Source organism: Fulmarus glacialis, unplaced genomic scaffold (assembly GCF_000690835.1).
Source record: "Fulmarus glacialis isolate BGI_N327 unplaced genomic scaffold, ASM69083v1 scaffold34191, whole genome shotgun sequence".
Taxonomy (NCBI): Eukaryota; Metazoa; Chordata; class Aves; order Procellariiformes; family Procellariidae; genus Fulmarus; species Fulmarus glacialis.
The window spans coordinates 6,599-31,498 of record NW_009194381.1 but is presented as its reverse complement, the minus strand read 5'-3'; the positions used below and the strand labels follow the sequence as shown (position 1 = coordinate 31,498).

General features: G+C 39.9%; 1 protein-coding gene across 1 annotated transcript in view; it reads left to right on the top strand.

Moving 5' to 3' along the window:
• Positions 1–24,900, top strand: part of LOC104084033 (nesprin-2-like) — a gene marked incomplete at both ends in the record, with an annotated part of 58,450 nt that overhangs the window by 29,026 nt on the left and 4,524 nt on the right. Inside the window, 20 exon segments of the mRNA XM_009587739.1 lie at positions 467–667; positions 1,669–1,834; positions 2,233–2,242; positions 2,595–2,697; positions 3,438–3,640; positions 4,018–4,137; positions 4,239–4,527; positions 5,306–5,475; positions 6,970–7,282; positions 7,902–8,066; positions 8,940–9,296; positions 9,802–9,963; positions 10,430–10,504; positions 11,865–12,011; positions 16,953–17,108; positions 17,486–17,742; positions 18,887–20,996; positions 22,532–22,854; positions 23,849–23,993; positions 24,728–24,900. The exon segment at positions 24,728–24,900 is cut by the window's right edge and continues 13 nt beyond it. Coding sequence (XP_009586034.1) covers positions 467–667; positions 1,669–1,834; positions 2,233–2,242; positions 2,595–2,697; positions 3,438–3,640; positions 4,018–4,137; positions 4,239–4,527; positions 5,306–5,475; positions 6,970–7,282; positions 7,902–8,066; positions 8,940–9,296; positions 9,802–9,963; positions 10,430–10,504; positions 11,865–12,011; positions 16,953–17,108; positions 17,486–17,742; positions 18,887–20,996; positions 22,532–22,854; positions 23,849–23,993; positions 24,728–24,900 — 5,645 coding nt within the window.

Genomic DNA, 24,900 nt, shown 5'->3' with positions numbered 1-24,900 from the left:
TTGCTTCTTAGTGACTAGTCTCGAGCCAGAGCTCCCCATCTCTCTCTTGTCCTTGCCTGTTTTTTGTGTCACTGTGGGAAATCTGCTCTTGTGGGATCACTGTAGGGAGGTGTGTTACAGAGAGAGCTGGCACCCTCTTTTTCCTGGTAGCTGAAGCGCAGGTAAGGCCTTTATCCAGCTGAGAGTAGACACCGGAGTAGACTGACAAATTTATTAGTAAAGCAGCACCAGTAAATGCATCGCTAATAAAGATGAACTGGGATCATTCCTCCTCAGAAAAGCAGGGCTTAAATACTATTATTTTTCAATTTGTGGAGTGGGAGGGAAGGAAACTGGAACAAGCTGTGATTGAAATGTCTGGACTTCAGATAATTTCATTGCTTTTTATGTCTATCATGGAGTTCTGTAATATTCTAGGAAATCAGTCCTGTATAATTTCTTACATATGTTTATTTCCAACTGTAAGGTCATCAGATCATCTGTTGTGCAAAAAATGGAGCTAATCAAAGAGCTCTTGTCAACAAAGCGGGGGACCAGTGAACTCAGCGTGAATACAGCAGAACTAAAAGGAGACCTTGATCTGGCCAAGACACAGATTGGAATGACTGAATCACTTTTAAAAGCTTTATCGCCTTCTGACACCTTAGAGATCTTTACTAAATTAGAGGTAGTGTGCCACAAATTACGCGTCTTTTACAATTTTGTTCATTATATCTCTCCTGGGCAAGTCTTCATAAGTGTTTCTCCTGTATATGTTGTAAACCGCTGGAATAACTCAAGTGAAGATCCTGGCTTGAATATTTCCTTAAGATGCCAGAAACATGAATGAAAAGCCTGTTTTTACTGGATGTTATCAGATGTAGTTAGTTAACCCTTGCAGCTATTAGATATGGTTAGTGATAGGCACGACAACAGTATACCACCCAAGATATGTTGAAGCAGTAGTGGGGGTACTGGGTTGTATCTTTTCCAAGACTGGGTAATATACAGAGGTTGTCTTTGTGCCACCTGAGCCTGCCTGCAAGGGGAGCTCCCAGTAAGCAATTTACACCAGCTTTCCTTCCTCTTTGCACCAGGGAGAGTGGTGAAGAAAGAGCTGCTTCCTGCTTGGAGGTTCAAGGCTGGTGAGATTTAAACCTTCTGTTAAGCAGTGAGTGGATTATGCAGACCGCTAGTGTTTGGGGCCATGAAATCACAGGCATTGGAAGAAAGATACAGCTTTTAATTAGTTCTCCCAGCTCCCTCTAAGTTATCTTTCAATCAACTTGAAAGGGACTTGACGTACAGAGTAAGGCACTTAGGGGTGGAATAGTAATGGCAGCTATGGCATCGTAGCTTCTAGGTATTATACGCTCTGGAACATACTATATTACTGTGCAGTTCACATATCTATTCTGTGTGATGCCAAAATGTGCATGAGTGAATGTGTATGTGTGATTATGTATGCATACAGATGTATACACACTGCTCAAAGAGAGTTTAGTGCTTATATCTACCTATTGATTGCCTTGTTAATGTCAATATACTTTCAGAAATTATTTTGACACGTAGGCAGGACTAAGCCCTTTTGCAAAACTCTAGTTTGTACTAAAGCAGCTCTGTACAGTGAACTTCTGCTTGCACTTCAAATTTTGCTTTTTAACAGTTGTCCTTTTTTTTTCACTTCAGGAGATACACCAGAAAATTCTGCAACAAAAACACCATGTGACATTACTCCAAGAAGAGACGGATTGTCCTGATGTGGATGAATTAAATAAGCAGCTTAAATGTGTCACTGATTTATTTAATAAGAAGAAACACGTGTTTCAAGATCACTTTATTGGTGTTTTGAACCGTAAGCAAACACATTTCACATTTATGTAGCTTTATAGGTTTGTATTGACCATCATAATCACTTAAAGATTATGCAATTAATTTATTTTTGGTTCAGTGTCTGAAACTGCTTCAGTATCTCAAACTGCTTCAGGGTTCTGACCAAGATAAAGATTCGGATACAAGTGGCTTTTGATTCAACAAACCACTCAATAGGAATCAAAGTATTTTGTTTCTTATTTTTACATTTAAAAAAATAGGTAAAAGAAGTATAAAGCGTAATTCGGGAAGAAATGTCAGAACATTTCATTTAAAAATACAGAAATCAAACTTTTTCATTTTTTCCAGTCATTTTTTATTTAATCTTAGTTATGAAAATGAATAGCATTATTAGTTACTTTTTGTTTTATTTAGACACAGGATTGTGCAGGTGTAGAATTAGGCCCAAAGGTAGTCTCATCTTTAAATAGTTTTTGAGTAATATTTATATGTGTGGAAATGAGAACAGTTGCCAATAGGCTAATTCAGGTCTTTTTTACTGAAACTGCTAGGTATAGCAGACTGTCCCTCCCAAGTGAACAGCTATGTTTATTGTCAATTAATGTTGGGTAAAAAAAAGTATGAACTGCAGCATTTTCTGTCACATGGTCTGTAGTGAAAAGCAACTTTTGACAGTAGCACTGGTAAATGTAATCACAAATTGTCTGAAATCTTCATGTTAAATAGGATTTTCTTTTACACAATACAATTACTGAAGAAAATTCGAATGTATCTTTTTTCAGGTCAGTGTTTTTTTTGTTCAGCAGCACTCAGCTGTCTTTGAAGGACTGCTTTGACCCATCAGAAACAAAACCGATACTGGAAGAAAGACTGCAGAGGCTAAAGGTAAAGTATTAAAATTTCTAAAGCTGATTGTTCCTGAAGTTTTACTTTTTTTTACACAGGAGTCTATTCTTGGGAGTGAATTCACCTATAGTGGTTTTGTAACTCAAGGCTGAAAGAACTTAAAGCATTAGGACAATAAGCAGAATGAAGATAAAACTTTGTTAAAATGCAGTGTCACTGTTCAAGTTCATACACAGTTGGGCAAGTGAGAGACAGGCCAGTAGTTAGTGGAAGTCAATGGACTTTGACCAAGTACTTCAGCGTGCAAAGATGCAGAAAGTCAAATTTGTAGAGAGTAAAATGAAATTCTGACCCCCATTGGACTCAAACGTGAAAACTTTGCATTCACTTTGGTGTAGCCAGATTTTCACTCTAAGTCAGACAGAATCAACAGAAAAGATATGGAAAAGCCACAACATCTGCAAGAAGCAATCACAGTTAAGCGGTGATGTCAGTGCTAGATCTGAATGCTGCTTGCCTATTTCTTCTGTGTGTATTTGTGCTGTAGAGAAGAAGATCCAAGTCGTCTACTTCACTTTCTCCTTATTTTACAAACAGCAACTTTTCCGTTTACAAGTGGAATAGTCAGCAAACTGTCAATTAAATTCCTTTTCAGGAACTGGAATTGGTGTAGAAATTATTGGTGGAGATAACAGGAGTTGAAAAACTCTTGTAACTTAAATATCTATTATACAACAGCAAATTTGACAAATGCATCTTGTGTTTGTGCTCTTATTCAGCACTTCCTAACATCTGAAGGCAAAGACAGAGATATCCAAGAGGTTAAAACTTTATTGAATAAAGTGAAGCATTACTTGCCCAAAGCAAGCATTAACCACCTTAACAGCCGTGTGAGAGATCAAGAAACAGAACTACATAGACTGATTTCCAAATGTCAGAAACGGGAAAAGGAACTTGGTGCTTCTCTCCAGCAGCTCAGTAGGTAGGGAACTAATGTAGTTTCTGACATTTTAATCACAAGTAATATGAAATGATTCATTATTAAACATCCGTAGTGAATGGCAAACAATCCTGCTTTTTATTAAAGATGGTATTTTAATAAAGGGTAGTGAGTGTTTTGTTGTATGCTTCATGTGTTTTTTCGCTTCATAGCAGACTCAGTGTTATATGGGAGTATGTGCTTATGGATAGCTTCAGTGACATGAACCGAGATACTTGAAGTTAAGCTTGTGCTTAAAACTTTGCTTGATCAGGCACATGATATTTATGTTACTTTTTCAGCAAAACACTGCTGTTAGCAGGTTTTAATTATGTAATGTCTCTCATTTTGACCTGTGTCTGTATTTATACTCTCTTTAGCCTTGAAGAAAGCAACACGGTCTTGGAAGAATGGCTCACTGCTCAGGAAGAAAAACTAGAAGAGATAAAAAAAGATGAGACAAAACTTGAAAACTTCTATAAAACACTACTAATGCAGAGGTGTTGTTTTCTTTGGTCTCTATCTAAGAACTGTCTTCTAAAGAAGATTGCTCCATGTTGTTACAACAAATAGATGTTTATTCATTTTTTGTATTTTTCAGAAAACCATTTCACTCCATGGCTCAGCTAGCAAATTCCTTGAGGGAGGCTGGGCTGACAGAATATGAAACCATTTCAGAAGCCAGTGATCTTATTAGCAGATATCAGACGCTGATAACACATTTAAGTGAAATGGCAGGGAATACTGAGAGACTTCCAGTGGAAGGACAAAATTTTGAAGAACTTGCCCAGGATGTTTCTTGCTGGATCAAAAGGCTCAAGGAGGCTGTTAATAACCTGAGGTCACAGGGAAGTGAGTTGCCATCAGACGAAAGGATTAATCAGATAAAGGTATTGTGTTAAATGTATTCCTTTTCCACTTCACAGCTCATGCTAACATCAGGGGATGTTAACTCCTGATGAGTCGGTACCTCGTAAAAGATACTGTCATTGCTGATTGCCTGTGGTTTTGTGGCTTATTTGGGGAGGGTGGGTGTTTGGGGTTTTTTGTTTTTATTTTTGCATAGTTTATTACGCACGTAAGATGAGATTCTCTGCTACATCTCTGGGTGGAGCAGCACTGAACTCATAAGGTGCTGGTGGCCATGCACCTTCCCATCGTAGCCCACTCCTGAGGTGGAGAGGGAGGTCAGTAACATAGCTGGAGCATCTGGAGAGCCTCTGTAAAGTGTGTGGCTTCTCAAGTGTCCTGCAGTGCTGTTGTGCTGGGCTGCTCCACTGCCTGGGTGGGTCTCTCAGGCCCCAGTGTCCTCATTGGTGTCTCCGACTGCTTAGGATGAGGATGCTGGGATTTACATGTTTCATTCTGCAGAAGGGGTAGTATTGTGACAATTCTCTCTCCCTAAGATTTGGAGCATTTTTTTTATTTGTCAGCACAATATTGGTTTTATTATGTAGAGAATAATTAATAAATCAGCTTCATTATCCCAGACTTTCTAAAACTAGACCATCTATCCATTTATGTATCACTTATGTGATATATTGGAAGGAGAATTCTTTTGTCTTGAACAGCAGTGTACAAAGTATGAAAAAAATAATTGGTAATACCTTTTATTTTGAAACCAAAAATAGTTGTATATGTACTGCTTCTGCTTCTTGTTTAATACAGGAAATCACAGTTCTCAAAGATGCAGGAGAGGCCAAAATACAGAACATGGTGGCTCTAGGAGAAACTTTAATGAGAAATGAGAAAATTAAGAAGCCAGTGATTCAGCAGACTATTTCTGAACTCCAGAACCAGTGGGAAAACACCTGTCAGTTAGCCACTGAATATAGAAGGTAATGTGGAATTTGCCAAAAGGCAGTACAGCTCACTTACTGGTATATCAACTTTCTTCTCTTCTTCCTGCACCAGTTCCATTTAATTTGTGTTCTTTAGGGACAGAACAAGATACCTAGAAAAATACTTTCTGCAGTGTTGTGGAGGGGCAGGTCACAGTTTGGGTTGAACGGTCAAGTGGGGGGTGTAGCCAGGAAATGAAAGAGGGGTGGCAGGACAGCTGGTGGGGTCTGCCCAGCTCCCCTCAGATTCCCTTTTGATACTGAAGTAGCTCGCCACTCTTGCAAAAAAAAAAAAAAAAGTGCACCCAATGCTCCTTGTTTCATTAGACTGTGCAGTTGAGGGTACACTGATTTAACCACTGCGGTGGCCCTTGCCTGCAATGTGGTCTGGGCTCTGTGCCCTAGGCATGGTCCCCCAGCATGGGTAGGATCTACCTTTGCACAGATTCATACTGCTTCAGAAGAGAGTCTGGGGTAAATCCAGGAGGCTGGGATTTTTAAAACAGAGTTTTTAAAGCCTGGTTTAAAAGCACATCTGAAGAGATGCTCAGGACCTTGCAGGATCAGGCCTGTGAATAACAGATGCGACACGGTAATGGCAGCAGTGTGAAGCTGGAATAGAGAACTTGAAGGAAGAGTACTTAATGTATGTGCGTCTATGCTTTATTTGTCATTGCCAAAAAATACAAATCTTGAGGGGCAAAAACTAAAACACTTAAGCTTTGCTTTTGTCTTCATTTATCCTGCTGTATTTTACAGAATTTTGACCAGACTTTATTTGTGTGGGATCGTGTTTTCAAATGTTGGCATTTATGTTCCATCTGGAAAATATCTGAGCTTCATTGCTAAATGTGGATATAAAAATGTTACTTTTGTCTCACTGATCATAGTTGCATATTTCCTGTGGACAAATGCAAGCTGTTCACCTGCAGCAGATCGGCATGCATGCTTATAAAGCACATAAATTGAAATCCAATGTCAAGGTCAGGAAAGTAGGTACTGGATTGTGCTAACATGACCCATATTACATGCTGGTTTTGTTGTCTGTAGCTCTAAAACACTCCCGCAGCCCCATTTCAACCAATGCAATGTGTATCTTCTACATAACATTCCCTTTCAGCAGACTGTCATAAGTTGTTGTCAAGGAAAATACATTCATAGCCATATTGTAGTTTTTAAACAGAACTTCTGCTGTAATGAAAAGCGGAAAAATACAGAGCATGAGCATCACATCTCAGATGCTAGAAACCATGGGTTTATAGGTTAAGACGGTTAGTCACTTGTCCTGCATTTAAGTCCAGTTCAGCGGCAATAGCTTCAGTGTTTTTCATTTTCATCACCAGTCTAAAGCTGATCAGTAATTTAAAACCTGAAGAAAAGTATTCAATATGCTCAAGTTCATTCTAATGTTTGACTTGTTCACAATTTGACATTTTCTAGGTAATGAATAAAAAAAACTTTAATAGTATTAAACGCAGTATTTTTTCTTAGCCCTCAAGAGCAACTTCAGTTCAACAGGGAGCAATATGAGCAAAGCAAAGAAGATCTGAGACTGGCTCTAACTGAACTGGAGAAACAGCAACAGGAGATAGGTTTTGCCCTTCAGCCTGGTTTGCAGGAGAAGCAAGCTCAGCTGACAAACTATGCTGACCTCCTGCAGAAAGCAGAAGACTTAACTTCCCGATTTAATGAATTGAAAAGCCAGGAAGATCACCTACAGGGTCACAATGGGGATCCCTGCTTCACAGAGGTGGAATGGTTGGAATTAAAGCACCAACATGAAAATCTGCTCAGCCAGCTACAGGTTGGAACCTCACTCTCATTCCTTACGAGATTATTGGTACGCCCGTTGATTGCAGTTCTCGCTGTTTGCCTGTAGTGACATTCAGCCTACAAGTTTATGGGTAAAACTGGGTGTGGTGAAAGTTCCTCTGTAGAAGGGCAGGGAATTCCTCTCTCTTTCTTAGTGTGGGAAAAAGCACCAGAAGCTCAAATTTTTCACCGCCTTCTGCTTTGCAGAGGGATAAATGTTTAAACAAATGAGACCAAGGTAAGTGTGAAGAATAACATTTCATACCTGTATAAAGAGATTCAGATAGCTATAATATGAAGCATTTGTTCCTATAATCTCCAAGCCACCGTAGTTTTTTTTTCCTTTTGGAAGGATGAATGGCTTTTCCTGCATCTTGTTGTTATTGGTTCCACCCAGTTTAGTGCAAATTGCATTTGCACCCTATGTGGCATTCTGCATCTAATCTTTCATCTATTTTGGATAGAAAACATCCCTTTTAGAAGTATGTTCTTATGGGAAACAAGCAAGTTTTTTGTGTTGCTGAGGTCCTGGAAAAGCTGTCACAGTCTGCGGAGGAGTAATATCTGTTTGAGTTATGGTGGACTAATCCTAGAAACTCCTTGGTTTCCAGACCATAATGCAGACATTGGAAAGTCATGTTCAAGAGCATCAGCAGTTTCAGGATATGGTGGCAGGCCTGAGCACTGAGCTGAAAACTGGCTCTGAGAAGCTTGCTGATTGTGTAGGTCCAGCAATGGAACAACCATCAGCTGAGCAAAACCAGTTGAAATCACAGGTATGTTGCAGGTTTTGCATCATGGAGAAAGTGGGTCCATGCCCTAGGGGCTTGTAGACATGGTCACATTTATAAAAGAGAACTGCTAATGGTTCAAACTGAAAAACCAAGAAACCTTTCTAAAATATAAAGTATATGTGGTGTTCCTTTTATCAAGATAATTGTAGGCCTAAAACCACTCTTAATGAATTGAATGAACCTTTACTGTCAGCTGAACTGAAGGTAAAATTGTCCTAGCTCAAGCACACAGGCTTCTTCAATTTGGTTGGTTGGGGTTTTTTTTTTTCCTCTCTGGGCATGATGAGGAAAGAGATCATAAAATTTGGTGTTAGTAAGTGGCTTTAAATTAGCCAGAGCAGAAAGCTTAGGAAAATGTCAGTGAGCTAAGTTCAGTTTTAAGAAGCGTCCTTCATGCATAAGTAGACATTCTTTTGCACTTTGGCAGAATGGATAATAGTCTTGTAGCTGTGAGTGTAGAGAGCTGCTGAAGGCTGTAAACATAGCTCAGGTATGGATCACTGCAATTCCCCTTCCTCCAGAATTTGCTATACCTCTAACAAGTAAAAAGGAATAGGAGAGGGAGGGGATTATCTGTTTAGAACTTGGAAAGATTACCATGTACCTCACGGCATACTATCTGATTATTTTATCATTGTTGTAATGCTTATAGCTTCAGGTGTTCTCTGTTCATAAAAATGGCTGACTACTGGTTTAGTATTTGACTTTCTGCAGCAAATAGGTCTGCATGTACTTTTGAGCACAATTTGTTGTTCACAACAAATATTTATGATTTTAGCGATTGACTTTAGATCTTAGCATTAAGTATATTGAGTGAAGATACTTGTCAATAAAATGTTTTCTTTGTGTTTAAAGGAACAACAAGCACCTCTTAGTCGATGCGAAGAAACGTTAAAGAAGATTTTGGTTTTAGCAGAAACTGTTAAACAAAACACCTCTTCACCAGGACAGAAGTTTAGTGAGGATGAGATTGAAACACTTCAGAGTGAACACAGGAGTCTGGAAGAAAGACTTGAAAATGTCAAGCAAAAGGAGGAAAATATTTTCAGTGAAGCCCTTGAGTTAAAAGATGAGTTTGGTAATGAAATACAAATGGAAGATAAGGCAGATACAATGCTGAAGAGAGAGATACAGATCACTTCTGATACTCCTGTCGCTGCAGAAGAGAGCCCCACAGCAGTAGAGTTAAAGGAGCCTTTGGAAATGCGTGATGTGAGTATATTCGTTGACAATAATGACAGTGAAAGACTGGTTAAAGAGGCATCTGTCTCTCAAATGCTTTTTGTATATTGCATCCTATATTGCATCCTTAGTTTCACTGAAATCAAGCCTTCTGTAGATATATGTGTATAAATCAAAAATGTGGAGAAGAACTCCCTTAACTTGTTATAACAAGTCTGTAACAAGCCAGTAATATCTATTCAAAAGTGCAGTTTTCCATTTAAACACAACTTCCTTACAGCTTTCTCTTGCATGTAATTAGAGCAGGTATCCTTGGTCAGGACACAAAGGGAGAAGGTGTATAGATGAAAAAATTGCAGATACGCCTCTGCCAAAGAACTTTGAGAGCTTCTTTTAAACCAGTAAGACTTGTTTAGAACTGCAGCACAATATTTGTCCTATTTGTTTCCATAGGTAATAATTTTTGCCATTCAGAGATTAATGTTAAAATACAACGTTTACACAAGCAGGTTTTCTTTTATATGATTTCTCTTAGGGTCAAGATGTAAATGGAAATATGTCAGAGCAAGACAAGCAAAATGATCCACTTTTGGAGGAAAGCAGTGTATTGTCAGACAGCCCATTACAGGGTATCCGTCAAAGCAAGGACAGATTGGGGCAGACTGTTCAGGTGCCTGACAAATATGTTCTAATACATGTCAGTATATATATATGTGTGTGTGTGTTCACTAGAAATGCATATGTAATTCCTTAAAATCTGTAGTCTTACAGAGGCATATTTTCCTTACCTGATGAAAGGAATGATAAATTGTGTTCTCCAAATCATCCCCTCAGCCCTGCACATGTGAAGTGTGCAAGAGATCAATCTTATGATCTCTGCAAGCCCCCAGGGCTTGGACCCACTTTCTCTATGATGCAAAACCTGCAACATACCTGTGATTTCAATGGGTTTTGCCACCTGCACTCACAAGGTGGGTAATGAGAGGTTGCTAACCTGGAACCACCTGGAACCACTGATCTTTAGGGGATGGGCTTCAGGACATTCGCACTGTAAGTGACTTCACGTGTGCAGGGATCCTGAGGGAACGATTTGGAGAACTCCCTCATTGACCTCACCATTGAGTGATAACAGTAGCTGAGAGAGGCAACCATCAAAATATCAGTGGAAACTGGAAAGGCATCAGGATGGTGTTGGTATTGAAGGTGATGAAACAAGAAAGAAAACCCATCCAGCAGAGGTAATTGGACATGAGATTACACAAGAGTGATTGAATTTGAGGGTGTATGTATACAGCTTAGTTGCAGTGGGGACGATACTACTAATGAATAAATAATAAAAACCTCAAGTTACACTGAGGTATTTTTGCCTGATGTGCTGTGTACTTAGTATGCGTTAACTCTCTGAATCCTTTCCTGTACATTTAAAATCAGTATGGAGGGTTGTTTTTTTTTTTCATTACCATGGGCTGCCACAAAGTGGTTTGCTGAGGATATTGCATTCCAAGTCACCTGGACTTAACTATTTTGCTTGAATACTGTTATTTTGCTTGAGTCTCTTTCATTTATTTGGATTTCTTATTTACATACTTGCTTTGCATGTATGAGACTGCATTTGAAATGCTCTGTCCTGTTTGGTGCACCCTGGTACAAGGAGAATTTCGACAAACTAGAGCAGTGTTTAGGAGCTGGAGCCGTAATGAGTGGGAAGAGGCTAAGTTCTTGCTGGAGATGAAAAGGTTAACGGGGGTCTCATTGCTGTCATCCCCTCCCTGAAGGGGTATTACAGAGAAGACAGAGCCAGACTCTTCTCAGACCTTGAGTTTTAGCAAACTGTGTGAGATGCTGAAAGCAGGGTAGTTGTGATAAGGTGGAACACAGTGTGTACTCATGAGCTTGCTGAGAATTGGGGTAAATTTGTTCGTTCTGGGTTGCTGGTGAGCTACTTTCAGTACGTATCCTATCTGACTTGCAGCCACTAGCTCAGATATCCGTGCAGCACGGATAGATCCCCGATGCTGTGCTCTCCACCATGGTCATGCTGTAAGGATTTGCCATTCTTTATTTTGTGTAGGTGGCTGTTTTATTTTATCTGTCCCCAGATGATAAACAAATTCAGTCAGCAAATATTTCAGCATGTACATGCAGCAAATCCCTGGGCTGCCCACGGGAGTGTCCTGGCTGGTAATCACTTGGGTGTCTAACCACAGACTCTCTGTCTACAGTACAAGTACAAGATTGGAATGTCAGGAAAAAGCTAAACCTTTTAACAAATGCATTCAGGACTGCATCCATGCATACATGGTTCAATGTCCATGCTTAGAATAACGAAACATGAACAACGTAGGTCAGAGGAGTAACACTTGCAATCTGCAATTTTTCTAAAGATTTATAACAAAATTACAGCACTGCTTCTTCTAAATGGCTTCCTTTGCCATAACCTTGCCCACAATAAATTATGAGATGTAACTGTGGTTTTCCTCATCTACCTATAATTATGGGCTTCGTAACTTTGTCATCTCAAGCACTGTAATTACTACTCAGCAGGTTTGGTTAGGGCTTTTTGGTTACTTGTTTCTTTTATTTTTCTTACACCAAAAGGAGAAACCTAGTGATGTCAAGAATCGGTTATATAGAGAAGATGTGGAGCAGGTTCAACAAAGAGTGTACCAGAAGAGTCAAGTCCTGAAATCTGCAGCAGCTGAGAAAGATGGTCTGGAGTCTAATCCCCCAGTTTCTGCACATGAGGTAACCCACATTCTGTTATTCCAAGCTGCATTTGTCAGAGTCAGTTTCCACATGGGCTTCAGCTGAAGTTCTGTTATAAAAGAAGAGGCAATTACTGTCGCATCAAAATCAAGACTGTTGTGTATAGTTCTGCTTTATGTCCATTGTAGTTTTGAAGTGCTAGCCACATCATATTTTTCAACGGATCTGTTCAAAAGAGCAATTTTGGTTTTCAGAGCCATCATAGTCAGTCTTTATTTTATGATATTTAGAGTTTCTCTTTAAATTGTTATCAATACAACTTCTTTCCATGTTATTATAGTTAGCTGTGATAGTCTTTGCCATCATAAGGAAGGCAGATCAGAAAACAGAAATCCAAGGGTGATCCAGTAAAAGAAAGTAAATGAAATAAAATAGAGAAAGGAGAATGAATTCAAGCTGAATGAATAACAAGGTACATTACTAAATGACATGACTAAGTCTATTCTTCTTTAAGAGTAAGGGTGTTATATCACAAGTGCCCCATGATTTCTGATCCTTGGTCACCACATTCTTAAATTGAAGGTAGGGCCAGATCTAATCTTCACAGTTAAATCTATAGGCAGGTCCACAGCTGGCCTGTCCATCGGCAGGTCTTACCTGGGACTTGTACGTCTGCTCTAACTGGAAACCCCAACAAAATCTCCCAAAGGTCTTGGGAGTCTGGGGAGGTCCCTGCTGACTGGAAGCTAGCCAATGTTATTCCAATTTAGGAGGGCACAAGGGAAGATCCAGGAAACTACAGACCTGTTAGTCTAACCTCAGTTCCTGGAAAAATTATGGAGAAGATCATACTGGGTACTACTGAAAAACATTTAAAGAACAATGCAATCATCATAGAATCATAGAATCATTTAGGCTAGAAAAGACCTTTTTTGATCATCAAGTCCAACCGTTAACCTAGCACTGCCAATTCCACCAATAAACCATGTCCCGAAGTACCACACCTACACGTCTTTTAAATACGTGGAGAAGATCATACTGGGTACTACTGAAAAACATTTAAAGAACAATGCAATCATCATAGAATCATAGAATCATTTAGGCTAGAAAAGACCTTTTTTGATCATCAAGTCCAACCGTTAACCTAGCACTGCCAATTCCACCAATAAACCATGTCCCGAAGTACCACACCTACACGTCTTTTAAATACGTCAGAGATGGTGACTCAAGCACTTCCCTGGGCAGCCTGTTCCAATGCTTGACAACCCTTTCGGTGAAGAAATTTTTCCTAATATCCAGTCTAAAACTCCCCTGGTGCAACTTCAGGCCGTTTCCCCTTGTCCTATCTCTTGTTACTTGGGAGAACAGACTGACCCCCACCTCACTACAACCTCCTTTCAGGTAGTTGTAGAGAGCGAGAAGGTCTCCCCTCAGCCTCCTTTTCTCCAGGCTAAACAACTCCAGTTCCCTCAGCCGCTCCTCATAAGACTTGTTCTCTAGACCCTTCACCAGCTTTGTTGCCCTTCTCTGGACACGCTCCAGCACCTCAATGTCCTTCTTGTAGTGAGGAGCCCAAAACTGAACACAGTATTTGAGGTGCGGCCTCACCAGTGCCAAGTACAGGGGCACGATCACTTCATCACTCCATCATTTCTGATGCAGGCCAGGATGCCATTGGCCTTCTTGGCCACCTGGGCACACTGCCGGCTCATGTTCAGCCGGCTGTCAACCAGCACCCCCTCTGGGCAGCTTTCCAGCTTTCCAGCCACTCTTCCCCAAGCCTGTAGTGCTGCATGGGGTTGTTGTGACCCATGTGCAGGACCCGGCACTGAGCCTTGTTGAATCTCATACAATTGGCACAGTCAATTAATGGCACTCATACAATTAAACACAGTCAGTCAAAAGAGGTGATTATCCCATTGTATTTAGTGTTGATGCGGCCTCACCTTGAATACTATGTGCAGTTCTGGCCCCCACAATTTAAGAAGGATGTGAAGGTCCTTGCATGCATCCAGAGGAGGGCAACAAAGCTGGTGAAAGGGCTGGAAGGAATGTCTTATGAGGAGCGGCTAAGGACTTTGTACATCTCTAGTTTGGAGAAAAGGAGGCTGAGGGACAACCTCATTGCTCTCTACAGCTTCCTGAGAAGGGAAAGTGGAGAGGGAGGTGCTGATCTCTTCTTCCTGGTATCCAGAGATAGGACGTGTGGAAATAGCTCAAAGTTGCGCCAAGGGAGGTTTAGACTGGACATTAGGAAGCATTTCTTTACTGAGAGGGTGATCAAACACTGGAACAGGCTTCCTCAAAAGATGGTCGATGCCCCAAGCCTGTCAGTGTTTAAGAGGCATTTCGACAACGCCCTTAATAACATGGTTTAGCTTTTAGTCCGCCCTGAAGTGGTCAGGCAGCTGGACTAGGTGATTGTTGTAGGTCCCTTCCAACTTGACATTCTCTTCTCTTCTCTTCTCTTCTCTTCTCTTCTCTTCTCTTCTCTTCTCTTCTCTTCTCTTCTCTTCTCTTCTCTTCTCTTCTCTTCTCTCTTCTAAATTGACTGATTTTTACTTCTAAATGTGATCTGTAAATGTTTGTATTCAATCAATTTGGAGCTTGCAAAGGGAAGGGAAAGTAGGTTCTGCTGATTTCCTGAGGAAGGTGTTGGATGAGAAAGGATCTAGGCTGTAGGCTATACCTAGCCTGAAGTCAGAGTCATGTTTGGCATTTTCCCACAGGCCTGCACTGTGAAGTATCAGCAGGGGAGCCCTGGCTTTGTACCTGAAGGACAGTAGCTGGTCCGTTCTCTTCCCTTCTCATATTTTCCTCTCTCTCCAACCATCTGATGGAATGAAAAACTATGGGAAACTTTAAAACTGTTGTGTGGGAAGATTGACACTATCTATGTGTCTGTGTATCTGGGGAGGCAGTGCCACAGTGTACATTGAGAACATCATACAAACAAGCAAAACATGTACAGAGCAATCCTGAGGTTTTTCTTAGTGTCAGGACACTTACTTTTCTGTGTGTTTTGATGCATTTATATTTGTCTGGTAAAGTGGATTTCCTCCTCACTCTGTGATAGCTTAGCTGAGTTTTTCTGCTTACTTCAGTTCTATGGCACACCAAAGTCTCTTAAGATGAAATCTTATGTCTGCATTGATACAACTGTTATGGATGTATACACAGAGAAATGGAGAAGTTCTCTGATTGACTATTTAATGAGTGGTCCCCTTCACTTTTGACTGAAAATAACCAAAAGAATTCAAATAAATAGAATTATTCTTTTCTGATAATGTCTACAATGTGCTACATGTTTCCCTCACTTGGAAGCAGGTATACTTTGGATAACTCATGACCCATAGAGAGGCAGACAACAGTGACAGCTTACAAGTGATATGGCTGCAGGGATAGCTGGCTGCTTCCTCCAAAAATAGTATCTAAAGAGGCAATACAGTAAGTTTATCAGACAAGAATTTTTTATGGTTGCTCATTTTAAATGTTGGTTGTCCTGGTTTCGGCTGGGATAGGGTTAAATTTCTTCCTAGTGCTGTGTTTTGGATTTAGTATGAGGAGAATGTTGATAACACACTGATGTTTTCAGTTGTTGCTAAGTACCCTCCTAGTCCAAGGACAGCTCCCATGCCTACTGACTGAGCTAGGTACACAAGATGGGAGGGAACATCATCAGGACAGCCAGCTCAGCTGGCTAATGGGGTATTCCATACCATGTGACGTCATGCTCAGTATATGAATGGTAGGCGTGATCCAGGAAGGACCGATCGCTACCTGGTTATCGGTCAGCGCGGGTGGTGAGCAATTGCATTGTGCATCACTTATTTTGTGTATTTTATCATTATCATTATTATTCTCCCTTTTCTGTTTTATTAAACTGTCTTTATCTCAACTCAGGAGTTTTTCTCACTCTTACCCTCCCGATTCTCTCCCCGTCCCACTGGGGGGGGCGGGGAGTGAGTGAGCGGCTGCGGGGTATTTGGCTGCCTGCCAGATTAAACCACGACATTGGTACCATGGAGAAGCTTACACTGTAGTCATATCTGTGTATTTGTATGCATTCACTCACATGACGTCTATATGTGGAACAGATCACAGTTTACACCAGATACAGACAGGTACTGGTGGAAGTGAAATGCAGAAAGATTTTCAAGGAATCTCCATGTGACCCAATAAGCCCGTGACGTTTCATTTATGTTGTTGTCTGCAATAGCTGAAGGTGATTTAGAGGATTATGTTTCACATCTGAACTGGGGCTGGCTAAGAGCATCCACTTGGGCAACAACCTCAGCTCAGCTGATGGGTTGTTAAACCTGGTCACACCCCAAGTGACTTGTCCTTCTGTCATTGTGGGAATTGATGGCAGTGCTAGGGACTGGCTCTGGAGCCCCCATTCCCTTCCTTCCCACCCCGACTGAGACATGGCTCCCTAACACTCTCATCTTACCCCGATTTTGGATAGCACTTGCAGCAGTAGCAGCCGTGGCTTTGTGTCACAGCCAAGCTGCTTCATGCATGAGTTGTCCTATGAAGAACAGTTGGAGAGATGGTCCTGGTGAAGGACACAGCAGTATATCAAGGCAGGTGCTGAGAAGAAGGAATGTGGGTGTGAGGAGAGGTCCCTGAATGCGTAAGGAGGAGGGGGAGAAGACAGGATAGGCCTGTGAATTTATCAGTAGCAGAGGTGGGTGCAGGGAAGGTGTTATTAGAAGGTGGGGATATCAGAGTTTTGAACCTAGCTATGAAATCTCTGCCCATCATTTTATCTGAGCAGTGCTGGCAAGCCAGGGTGACTGCGGAGGTGGGGGGTAGTGATGGAGGTTCCAACCTCTGGGTCCTGGTTGACCCACAGAAGCTGTGGGGGAAGCCACAGCAGGATTTAGGCATGGCTTAAACATGTGAAGCGAAGTGTTGCAGTCAGAAAACTTGTTGGTTTAGGACCTTCAGAAGTAAGAATCTTGTTTTGCATTGTAGGACACAGGTGCAGAAGTGGTTGTCCAGAAGGAACTATTTCCTGGAGTGCAAGTAAACACTGAATATTTTGAAGAGGAACAAAAGGTCAATGAGCTTAAAAATGAAGTGGCTGAACTGGATATCGTGCTCATAAATGAACAATTAAAAGAGCTGGAGGTATGGAAATTGCAAAGCCATTCCTCATTGTTAATGTAGTGATACACTTACAGAATTATGATTCACTTGGGCAAAACAAAATTGTTGCATATGGACTTATCTAAGGTTTGACTGCATGATTAGTCAGTTTGTCTACCAGGTAATCTATTGCCTTCATGCAAATATGTCCATGTAAATACCATATTTTGTACTGTTCTTCTAGAGTGCAGTATTAGATACACCTGTGATTGCGTGTGTGCTTCCATGATGTGCACAGGCATGTGACTGAGCAAGCATACGCTTGTAGATGTATCAGTATTTAATTGTATTTTGTGTTGAAAGCTGAAAGTGTTTAAGATCCTCTTTTAATCCTCTCTCTGTGGTGGGCTTGATTGTAGAATTTACAAACTGAACTGGAAACATGGAAAGCAAAATCTTTGTGTCATAGTCAAGAAGCGTTTCCCAATGCAACAGGATCAAACAGAGCAGAGCTGCAAACCACAGTGCCCTGCTGGGACAGGCTGCTTCAAGAACTAGATGCTGTTAAGGCAGTGAAGCAACAACAGTACTGTTTAATTAAGGAGTACCAGAAAAACCTTTCTGCTGCGCAGTCCTCAATGAAAAATTTGTCAACAGAAAAAGATAACATAAAAATGTAAGTATAGTTGAGGGTTTTTGTTAATAGATTGCAGAACAAATATGGTCCTAGACTGAATTTCATGCCATACTTCAATAATGCTCAGACAAGAATACGGTGTTTTATCCATCTCGTTAACGTTAGGTAGCAAGAGAAGTCTCATAGGTTTGTAAGTTTAAACAGCCTTAAACAGAAGCATTTCTGGTGATTTTCTGCTATCCCTCATCAACATCTACTCTTTTTATTTTTTAGGTAAAACAAAGAAATGGTTGCTATGCTAAAAACCTGTATAAAAGCCATATTAAAATATTTTTGCAAAAATATGGCAGATGTGAAATACTAATTTTTCTTTAAGGACTCATCAGTTCTAATTTTTCTGAGTAGAATACCTCATTACTCTGAAAATTAACCTTATTTGATAGGAAGAATTCTGTGGCAATAAATAAGTCTACAGTACCAATTCAGAAGTAACCAATGCACACAAGATATTTAGTACCTTTTATGAATTAGCCTACAAAATGTGGAACTAGCCTATTGGTCACAATAATAGATCACAATAAAATAATTTATAAAATTGTTAATTTACAGCAAAGAGATTGAAAAAAATTGAATAAAAATCTAGTTGCTAAATGTATTTTAGGTGGGAATTTCAAAATATTCCTGGAAATAAAAGATGAGTAGATAAACTCCTCCAAATTAATCTTGAATGAATGGGAATTTTTGAAGTTTTTCTTATAACTAAGTTTTATCTTCATTGTAAATCAGAAATTACTGTAAAATGGTGTTAATTCACTTAGAGATGGCTTAACACTATTGTTGATTTTTAAAATTGTATTTATTATAACTTTAAAGGGAGGCTACATTCCTTTAGGAAATGACACATTCTATATTAGTATATACTGCAATTTTAGAGAGTATACATTAGAATGTACCTTTCCTGCAGAGATATCTAGAAATAACTAATGCTTGTACAGATGAGCAAGAAATAATGATACTGCAACGGTGGTTAGGAAATTTGTGAGAGAACATTGAGAGATACATGTGATTAAGTGAATAAAGTGAGTGAATCATTTTCTAAACAGTGAAATTCTCTTTTTAAAATGCATCTAGTCCATGTTTTAGGATAATTTTTTTTTTTAAATGCTACTCATATTTTTGGCAGGGGTCCTATGAACAACACAGTTCTTCTGGAGAAAATTAAGGCATGCATAGAGTCCTTACGAAAAGAAAGAGATGTCTTAAACCAGTTGAAAACTCAGCAAGAAAGTTTATCTCAGCACTTAACATGCATGGATAAAGTGTTAACTGAAAGCCAAATGAGGCAACTGGAGCAATGGTGGCAACACATGGAACAAACAGTGCAAAAGAAACATGATCAAGTTGTGGCAGAAATCGATGAATTTAACGTGCTTATGAATAAAGCACAGGATATTCAGAGACTGATACAACAACAGTATTTACAAGCAGAGTTATATTCCTCATCTGAAGGAAAAGCCAAATACCCTGTACTTTGGACCACAGAGCTACAGGACATTAAACATGGTCTTTCTCTATTAAAAAGAAGAATTGAACTGCAGATGAAAAGAATTTGGAGTGATCAAGAGAAGGTAGCTTTGGAGAACTCTATACGTGATTTGCAGAGCAAATTGGAAGCATTATCAGCACAACAAACTCCTCGAGAGGATGTTCAGATCACTGGTCCTGCTCTCCTGAAACATGAAATGATGAAGAGCCTGAAAGAAAATATTTCATGGGTCAAAGATTCACTGTCCTCTCTTGATCAGAAAGCAGCACTTTTCCCCAATGATGTTAAATCACAGATCAGAAGTTGTCAGCTTATGAGTACAGAAGTTCTAAACAGAGAGCCTGTGATTGTGTCACTGGATTATGGGCTCCAGCACATCATTCCCAACTTGAAGCCAGAGGAGATCTCTGATATGACCTTCCTTTTACAAACATTGCAGAATTCATACAAGGCTCTTGTTTTAAAATCAGCTGAAAGATTACAGCACCTAGAGCTCCAGCTGGAGGAGCGGCAAAGACTTACTGCAGAAGTAGAAAAAGTTCACTGTCAGCTTCAAAATGCTGAGATGCTTGCCAGGCCTGACATGAACCAAATCAGCACATGGTCAGAATTAATCAATCAACAAGCCATTTTAAAAGAGATTTTAAAGGACATACAGGAAATAGAAGGGCTTGTCTCATCCCACTGTAAAGAGAGTCAGATCACAGCTGGGGAACTGAGCCTGTCTGAACAACTATTTTTGATTGATCAATTAAGAAGTCTGAAGAATAGAGCAAGGAAGACACAGAGGCAAATTCAGAGTAAACTTCATGAAGTAGAAAAAAAGATAGCTGTCTACAGAGAGTTTGCTGAAGGAATAACTTCATTGCAGCAAGATCTTAATGATCTACAGTACGGTGAAATGAACCTGGAAGAAGATGAATTGTTAGGTGCCAAGCAGGAAGTGAAGGATAAATGCAAAGCACTTAAAGAAAAAGCATTAGCTTTTCAGTCCAATTTGTCACAAATAATGAAGTACAAAGAAATCTTTGAATGCATAGGTCTAAAATGGGACTCACTGCAGCTGGATGAATTGCAAACTAAATTTTTTAAAATTAAAAATAAAATTAAAGGGAAGATAATACGCTTTGATAATGTTGTTAGGGAATGTGATAAGATTCAAGCATTGCTAAATGAAATCCAAACTGTGACATCCACTGTAAGAAAAGAAGCTAATATCCTAAATGATAGCTCTAGCTCTTCTCCTGCTGATAATCTTATATCTGCACAGATTCTGTTTCAGACGGTTCAACAAATTTTGTACTTAACCCAGGAAGTAGCAAATCAAATAAACAAAAATGAGGTCTTTGATACACCATTCAAAGAATCTAAGAGGAAAGAGATAAAGAGCCTGGAGAAAGATGTTGAGGAATTGATTCAGTTTCTTCAAAACTTGGTCTCTGGTCTCCAGTGTGTAAACAAGGAAGACAGCCAGAATGAAGTAGAACATATATTCCACATCATAAAGCATATTCAGTTAGAGCTCCAGCAGCCACTTCTGATAGACATAAAAATAATGCAGTATGAAAAGATGCGATGGGAAGCAATTCAGAATATGATGCAAGCGAAGTTTTCTGCTATTAAATGTATAATGGAAAAAGAGAGGGAAAACCAAGAAGAAAAATCCCTTGCTGCTGGTATAGAAACAAAATTAGAGACACTGCAAGATCGTGAAATACAACTGAAGACAGACATTGCTGCCCGTGTTGTAAGTATATTTAATAAAAGTAAGGTATAGCCGTATGTCTTTTCCCAGTAATTAGGTTAGGTGTCTGTGACTGTAGTGTTTATATTTTCATTACTTATATCCTCTTTTTATTCTAATAACTGAGTTGACCCATCATCATCTCTGCATTGGTGGATATGATGGGAATCATGATAAGAAACTATGATACAAAGAAATTAGTTGTATTCAGTTTGGTTATAATCAAGCAGTGGGGATTAGCACAAGAAAAGAAAGGTAAAGGGGGGGACGGAAAAGGTTGTGTTGAAATATTGAGCTGAAGAGAGACTGGGTGCAATTGTTCTGGGATTGTTCTTGGGACTGATTTTATGTAACATTTTCAATAGTGACAATGATGAAAAAACATGAAGTTCCTTGTTTCTACTATAAAGAAAAAGCTTACCAGTTGGAAATGATTAAGGAGAGTAAAGCACAGGTCAAACCAATGTGATCAGGCCTCAGGGAGGGTGAGCAAAGGAAAGGCAACGGGGATCCAAGGCTTTAACACAAGTATATAAGGCATTGATAAGGCATTGCTGGAGGATCGACCTGATTCTTGATGCCTTTGTCAGGAAGGGTCCACTAAAACTGGAACAGATGCTATTAGAGGGATGAGGAATGTTAAGGGTAGTTAATAGAACTGAATTTGCTCAACCTGGTAAGCTGAGGGCAAGTGGGAAATCTAGCTAGGAAATGTAATTAGGCTGGAGGTAGACTTAATGGATGGAAAGGGACTGCTTAAGCTAAAGGGCAGTGTTAACACAAGACCAAGGAGTTAGTCCAATTTATGTTGGAAGCCAGAAGCAGAGAGGTTCTGGAACTGTGTCCTGGTCAAGAAGACCTATGCCCTGACTGCCCCAGAGATCAATGGATACAGATGAGGAAATATGAGGGTAGTAGCTAATAACAGGGGTAGGGACTCAGCATCCCTGATGGACTTATGGTCCTGCTGCCAGATTTCCTGGTTTGCTGTGCTTCATCTTCACTGCTTGGGTATTGTGTGGGAAGCACAATGCCAAAGTTTCTCTGCCCTGTGGGAATCCAAGAGCTAGCATAGTCACACATAATTCTGTGTATAAATACATACGAGAAGAGGGTTTAATGAGAAGCAGTTTGGCAAGTCATAGTGGAGATATCCCCTGGAGCAGAATAAAGCATCAACATGTGGGCTTTCCTCATCTGAACAGGACGTATACTGCCATGTCCATAAGGGATCTTATGGCTCTTGTGTCCTGCCATCCTTCTCTCTGGACTTTTCCAGTATTGGCAGTTCCCTCATAACCCCCGTTCCTATGGTTGAGGGCAATCTATCCATAGGTTACAGCACTGCTCTGTTACTACCTAGGTAGCAGAGTGCATTTGCTATGTGTCCTCCCTCACCTCCTCAGGCCAATTCTGGGAGCATTGGTCTCAGAGACAACCAGATCAACCAGACGTGAAATTCTGAGAAGACCATCTGATGATCCAGAGGAGCACAGCAGTCTTTCTTGATTGTTCCTTTGTCTTTTTAACACTTTCAGAGTGCTCTGGAGGAGGCATGTAAGACTGGTGAGCTTTATAACAACGCTGTTCAGAGGGCTGCCAGGTTCCTTGAGGACAATGAAGCTCGAGTCAAGTCTGCTGCAGCAGAGCTCGGTAGCTCAGAGGAGGTCTGTCAAACTCCACAATGGAAACAAGAAGAGTTCAACTCTGCAAAGGCTAATATAGAAAACCTGTACTCCAAGCTGCAAAACCTAGTGAAACCAGAAGACAAAATATGTCTGGAAAATACTTTAACGGAATTAGTCAATAAGAGTTTGGCATTAAGGGAGAAGGCTCAAAGAAAGGAAGCTGATGAACAGAGGTAGGTTTAAGAGATCTTCCTAGATCGTGTTCATTATGAGAAATTTGACTGATAATAAATGCAGTGTTGTTTCTGCACTGACAGAACCAGCAGAAAGAACTGTAAGCATTTCTGTTGTTCCCAGATGTGATTGTAATGGAAGGAAAACTACTAAGTATATTGCTAATAATTCACAATGCAGTCATTTTCAATACATTCCAACAAGTATGTATGGGGCTTGACCAAGTGTCATATGGTGCCAGAATCAAAAAGCACATTTCCACAGTCTCTAGTTCAGTGCTGGTGTAGGTTAGAATAGTTTTCAGAGGGGCCCTAATGCATGTCTTCTTCCATAGGCTATACTGATGGCTTGAGAAAGTAAAGACCAAACAAGATGCAGGCTATAGTTTCCTTCCTTCAAATATAAGTATGGAAGAGATCTGAAGGGCCTTCAGATACATGTACAGAAAAAGTTTGGGAGATAGAGTAAAGGATCTTTAAATTGCTTGCTTATGATCCAGTGCTTCTGGTTCTATTGAGCATAACCTTAAAATCTGCTTTTATAATTAAAGAATTGGATGACTTTAAAGGCTTTGGTAATAGAAAAGATATTATAAGATATAGAAATAAGAAATTGGAATTGTACAGACCACACATTGTAGGGACAAATAGAATGTGTGTTACAAACTGGGAACTAATTTTTGGGAATGTCTGAGGAGGGTGGAGACTCAGATCAAGACATGCAATTCTTTTGAGCAGCTCCATGGCTGATATATGGATATACATACCTATATTTCTTTACCTCGGGGGCATTTGTACCTGCATCTCTAAAGTATCTCAGATATCAGACCTGAAGTGTATAACAAATGCTAATTGGAGATAACTTGCAAAATAGTAAGGACTGTTAGTTCAGAAGATGTTTGTTTGGTTTTTTTTTTAATTCTAGTGGGCAATGTGATTGGAGAGAGGAGTAACCACAACAAATTTTAATTGGTCTATTAATTGTTTCCTATAGGTATTTTGAAAAATACAAAAGCTACACAAAAACCAAAGATAAGGTGTGTGATAATCTTAACAAACTGGAAAAGATGCTTAGACGGTCTTTGTCTCAAATACCAATGTCTTACAAAGAAGCTTTGGAGCACTTAGAAGAAAGCAAGGTAAGAGAGGCTCTGAAGAACTTGAAAAGCTCATGCAAAACTGTGATGTAGCAGCTATGCACACCATATGATAGTGTAGTAGAAAGAAGTTAAATTCTTTATCCTGTATTTATGTATATATAAAACCACAGAATATATTGATATACCTATAAAAAGACCAGATTATAATAGGCCATGTAAAATGAGTACACCTTATTGCTGTAGAAATCAAACATTATCTGTGCTTAAGATAGTGTTGCATTTGTGTTCAGCTCCCTCATTGTTTCTCTGCAGGACTGATCAGATTTCTAACATTGCTGTTGTTTTCCCGCAGAAGGTGAAAATCGGAGAATTTCCAGTTTCCCCACCCATGACTCTCTTGCTGCCTCTCCACCAGACCTCTGCTATGATGAACCTCTTTGCTATCTTCTCTTTTAGTACTCATCATATTACAGGCTTGTAATTTCATATATCTGTAACTCCTGCTCATTTCTCTTCCCTTCCAAATAACCAGAAAGAAATAAGAACAAGCTAATTGCCTGGGCACACTGTTCTTCTCTTTGTTATCTTTGTTTTATTTACCCCATCTTTTTCCGCAGTCTTAGCCAGCAGAATTCTCTCATTACAACCGTACTTAACCAGCTCAGTGGAGTGATTGCCATTTTATTAGAGGATCCTAATCATGTCACTGAATGCTTCAGTAACACTTCTGACTGTATGGTTTTATTTATTTACTTGTTTATTTTTCCTATAAGATTTTAGTCTCCAACATTGACTCAGCTGAAGATGATCTCGTGAAGCTGAGGCAGGTCTCTGGAGAGCTGATGAGATTATGCAAGAGAAGTGACAGGGCACTGGGCAGGACTGTAACAGTGCTGTGGGAAAATTGGCTGGGTTTGCTTGAGACAGCGAAAGGGCTGGAAATTAA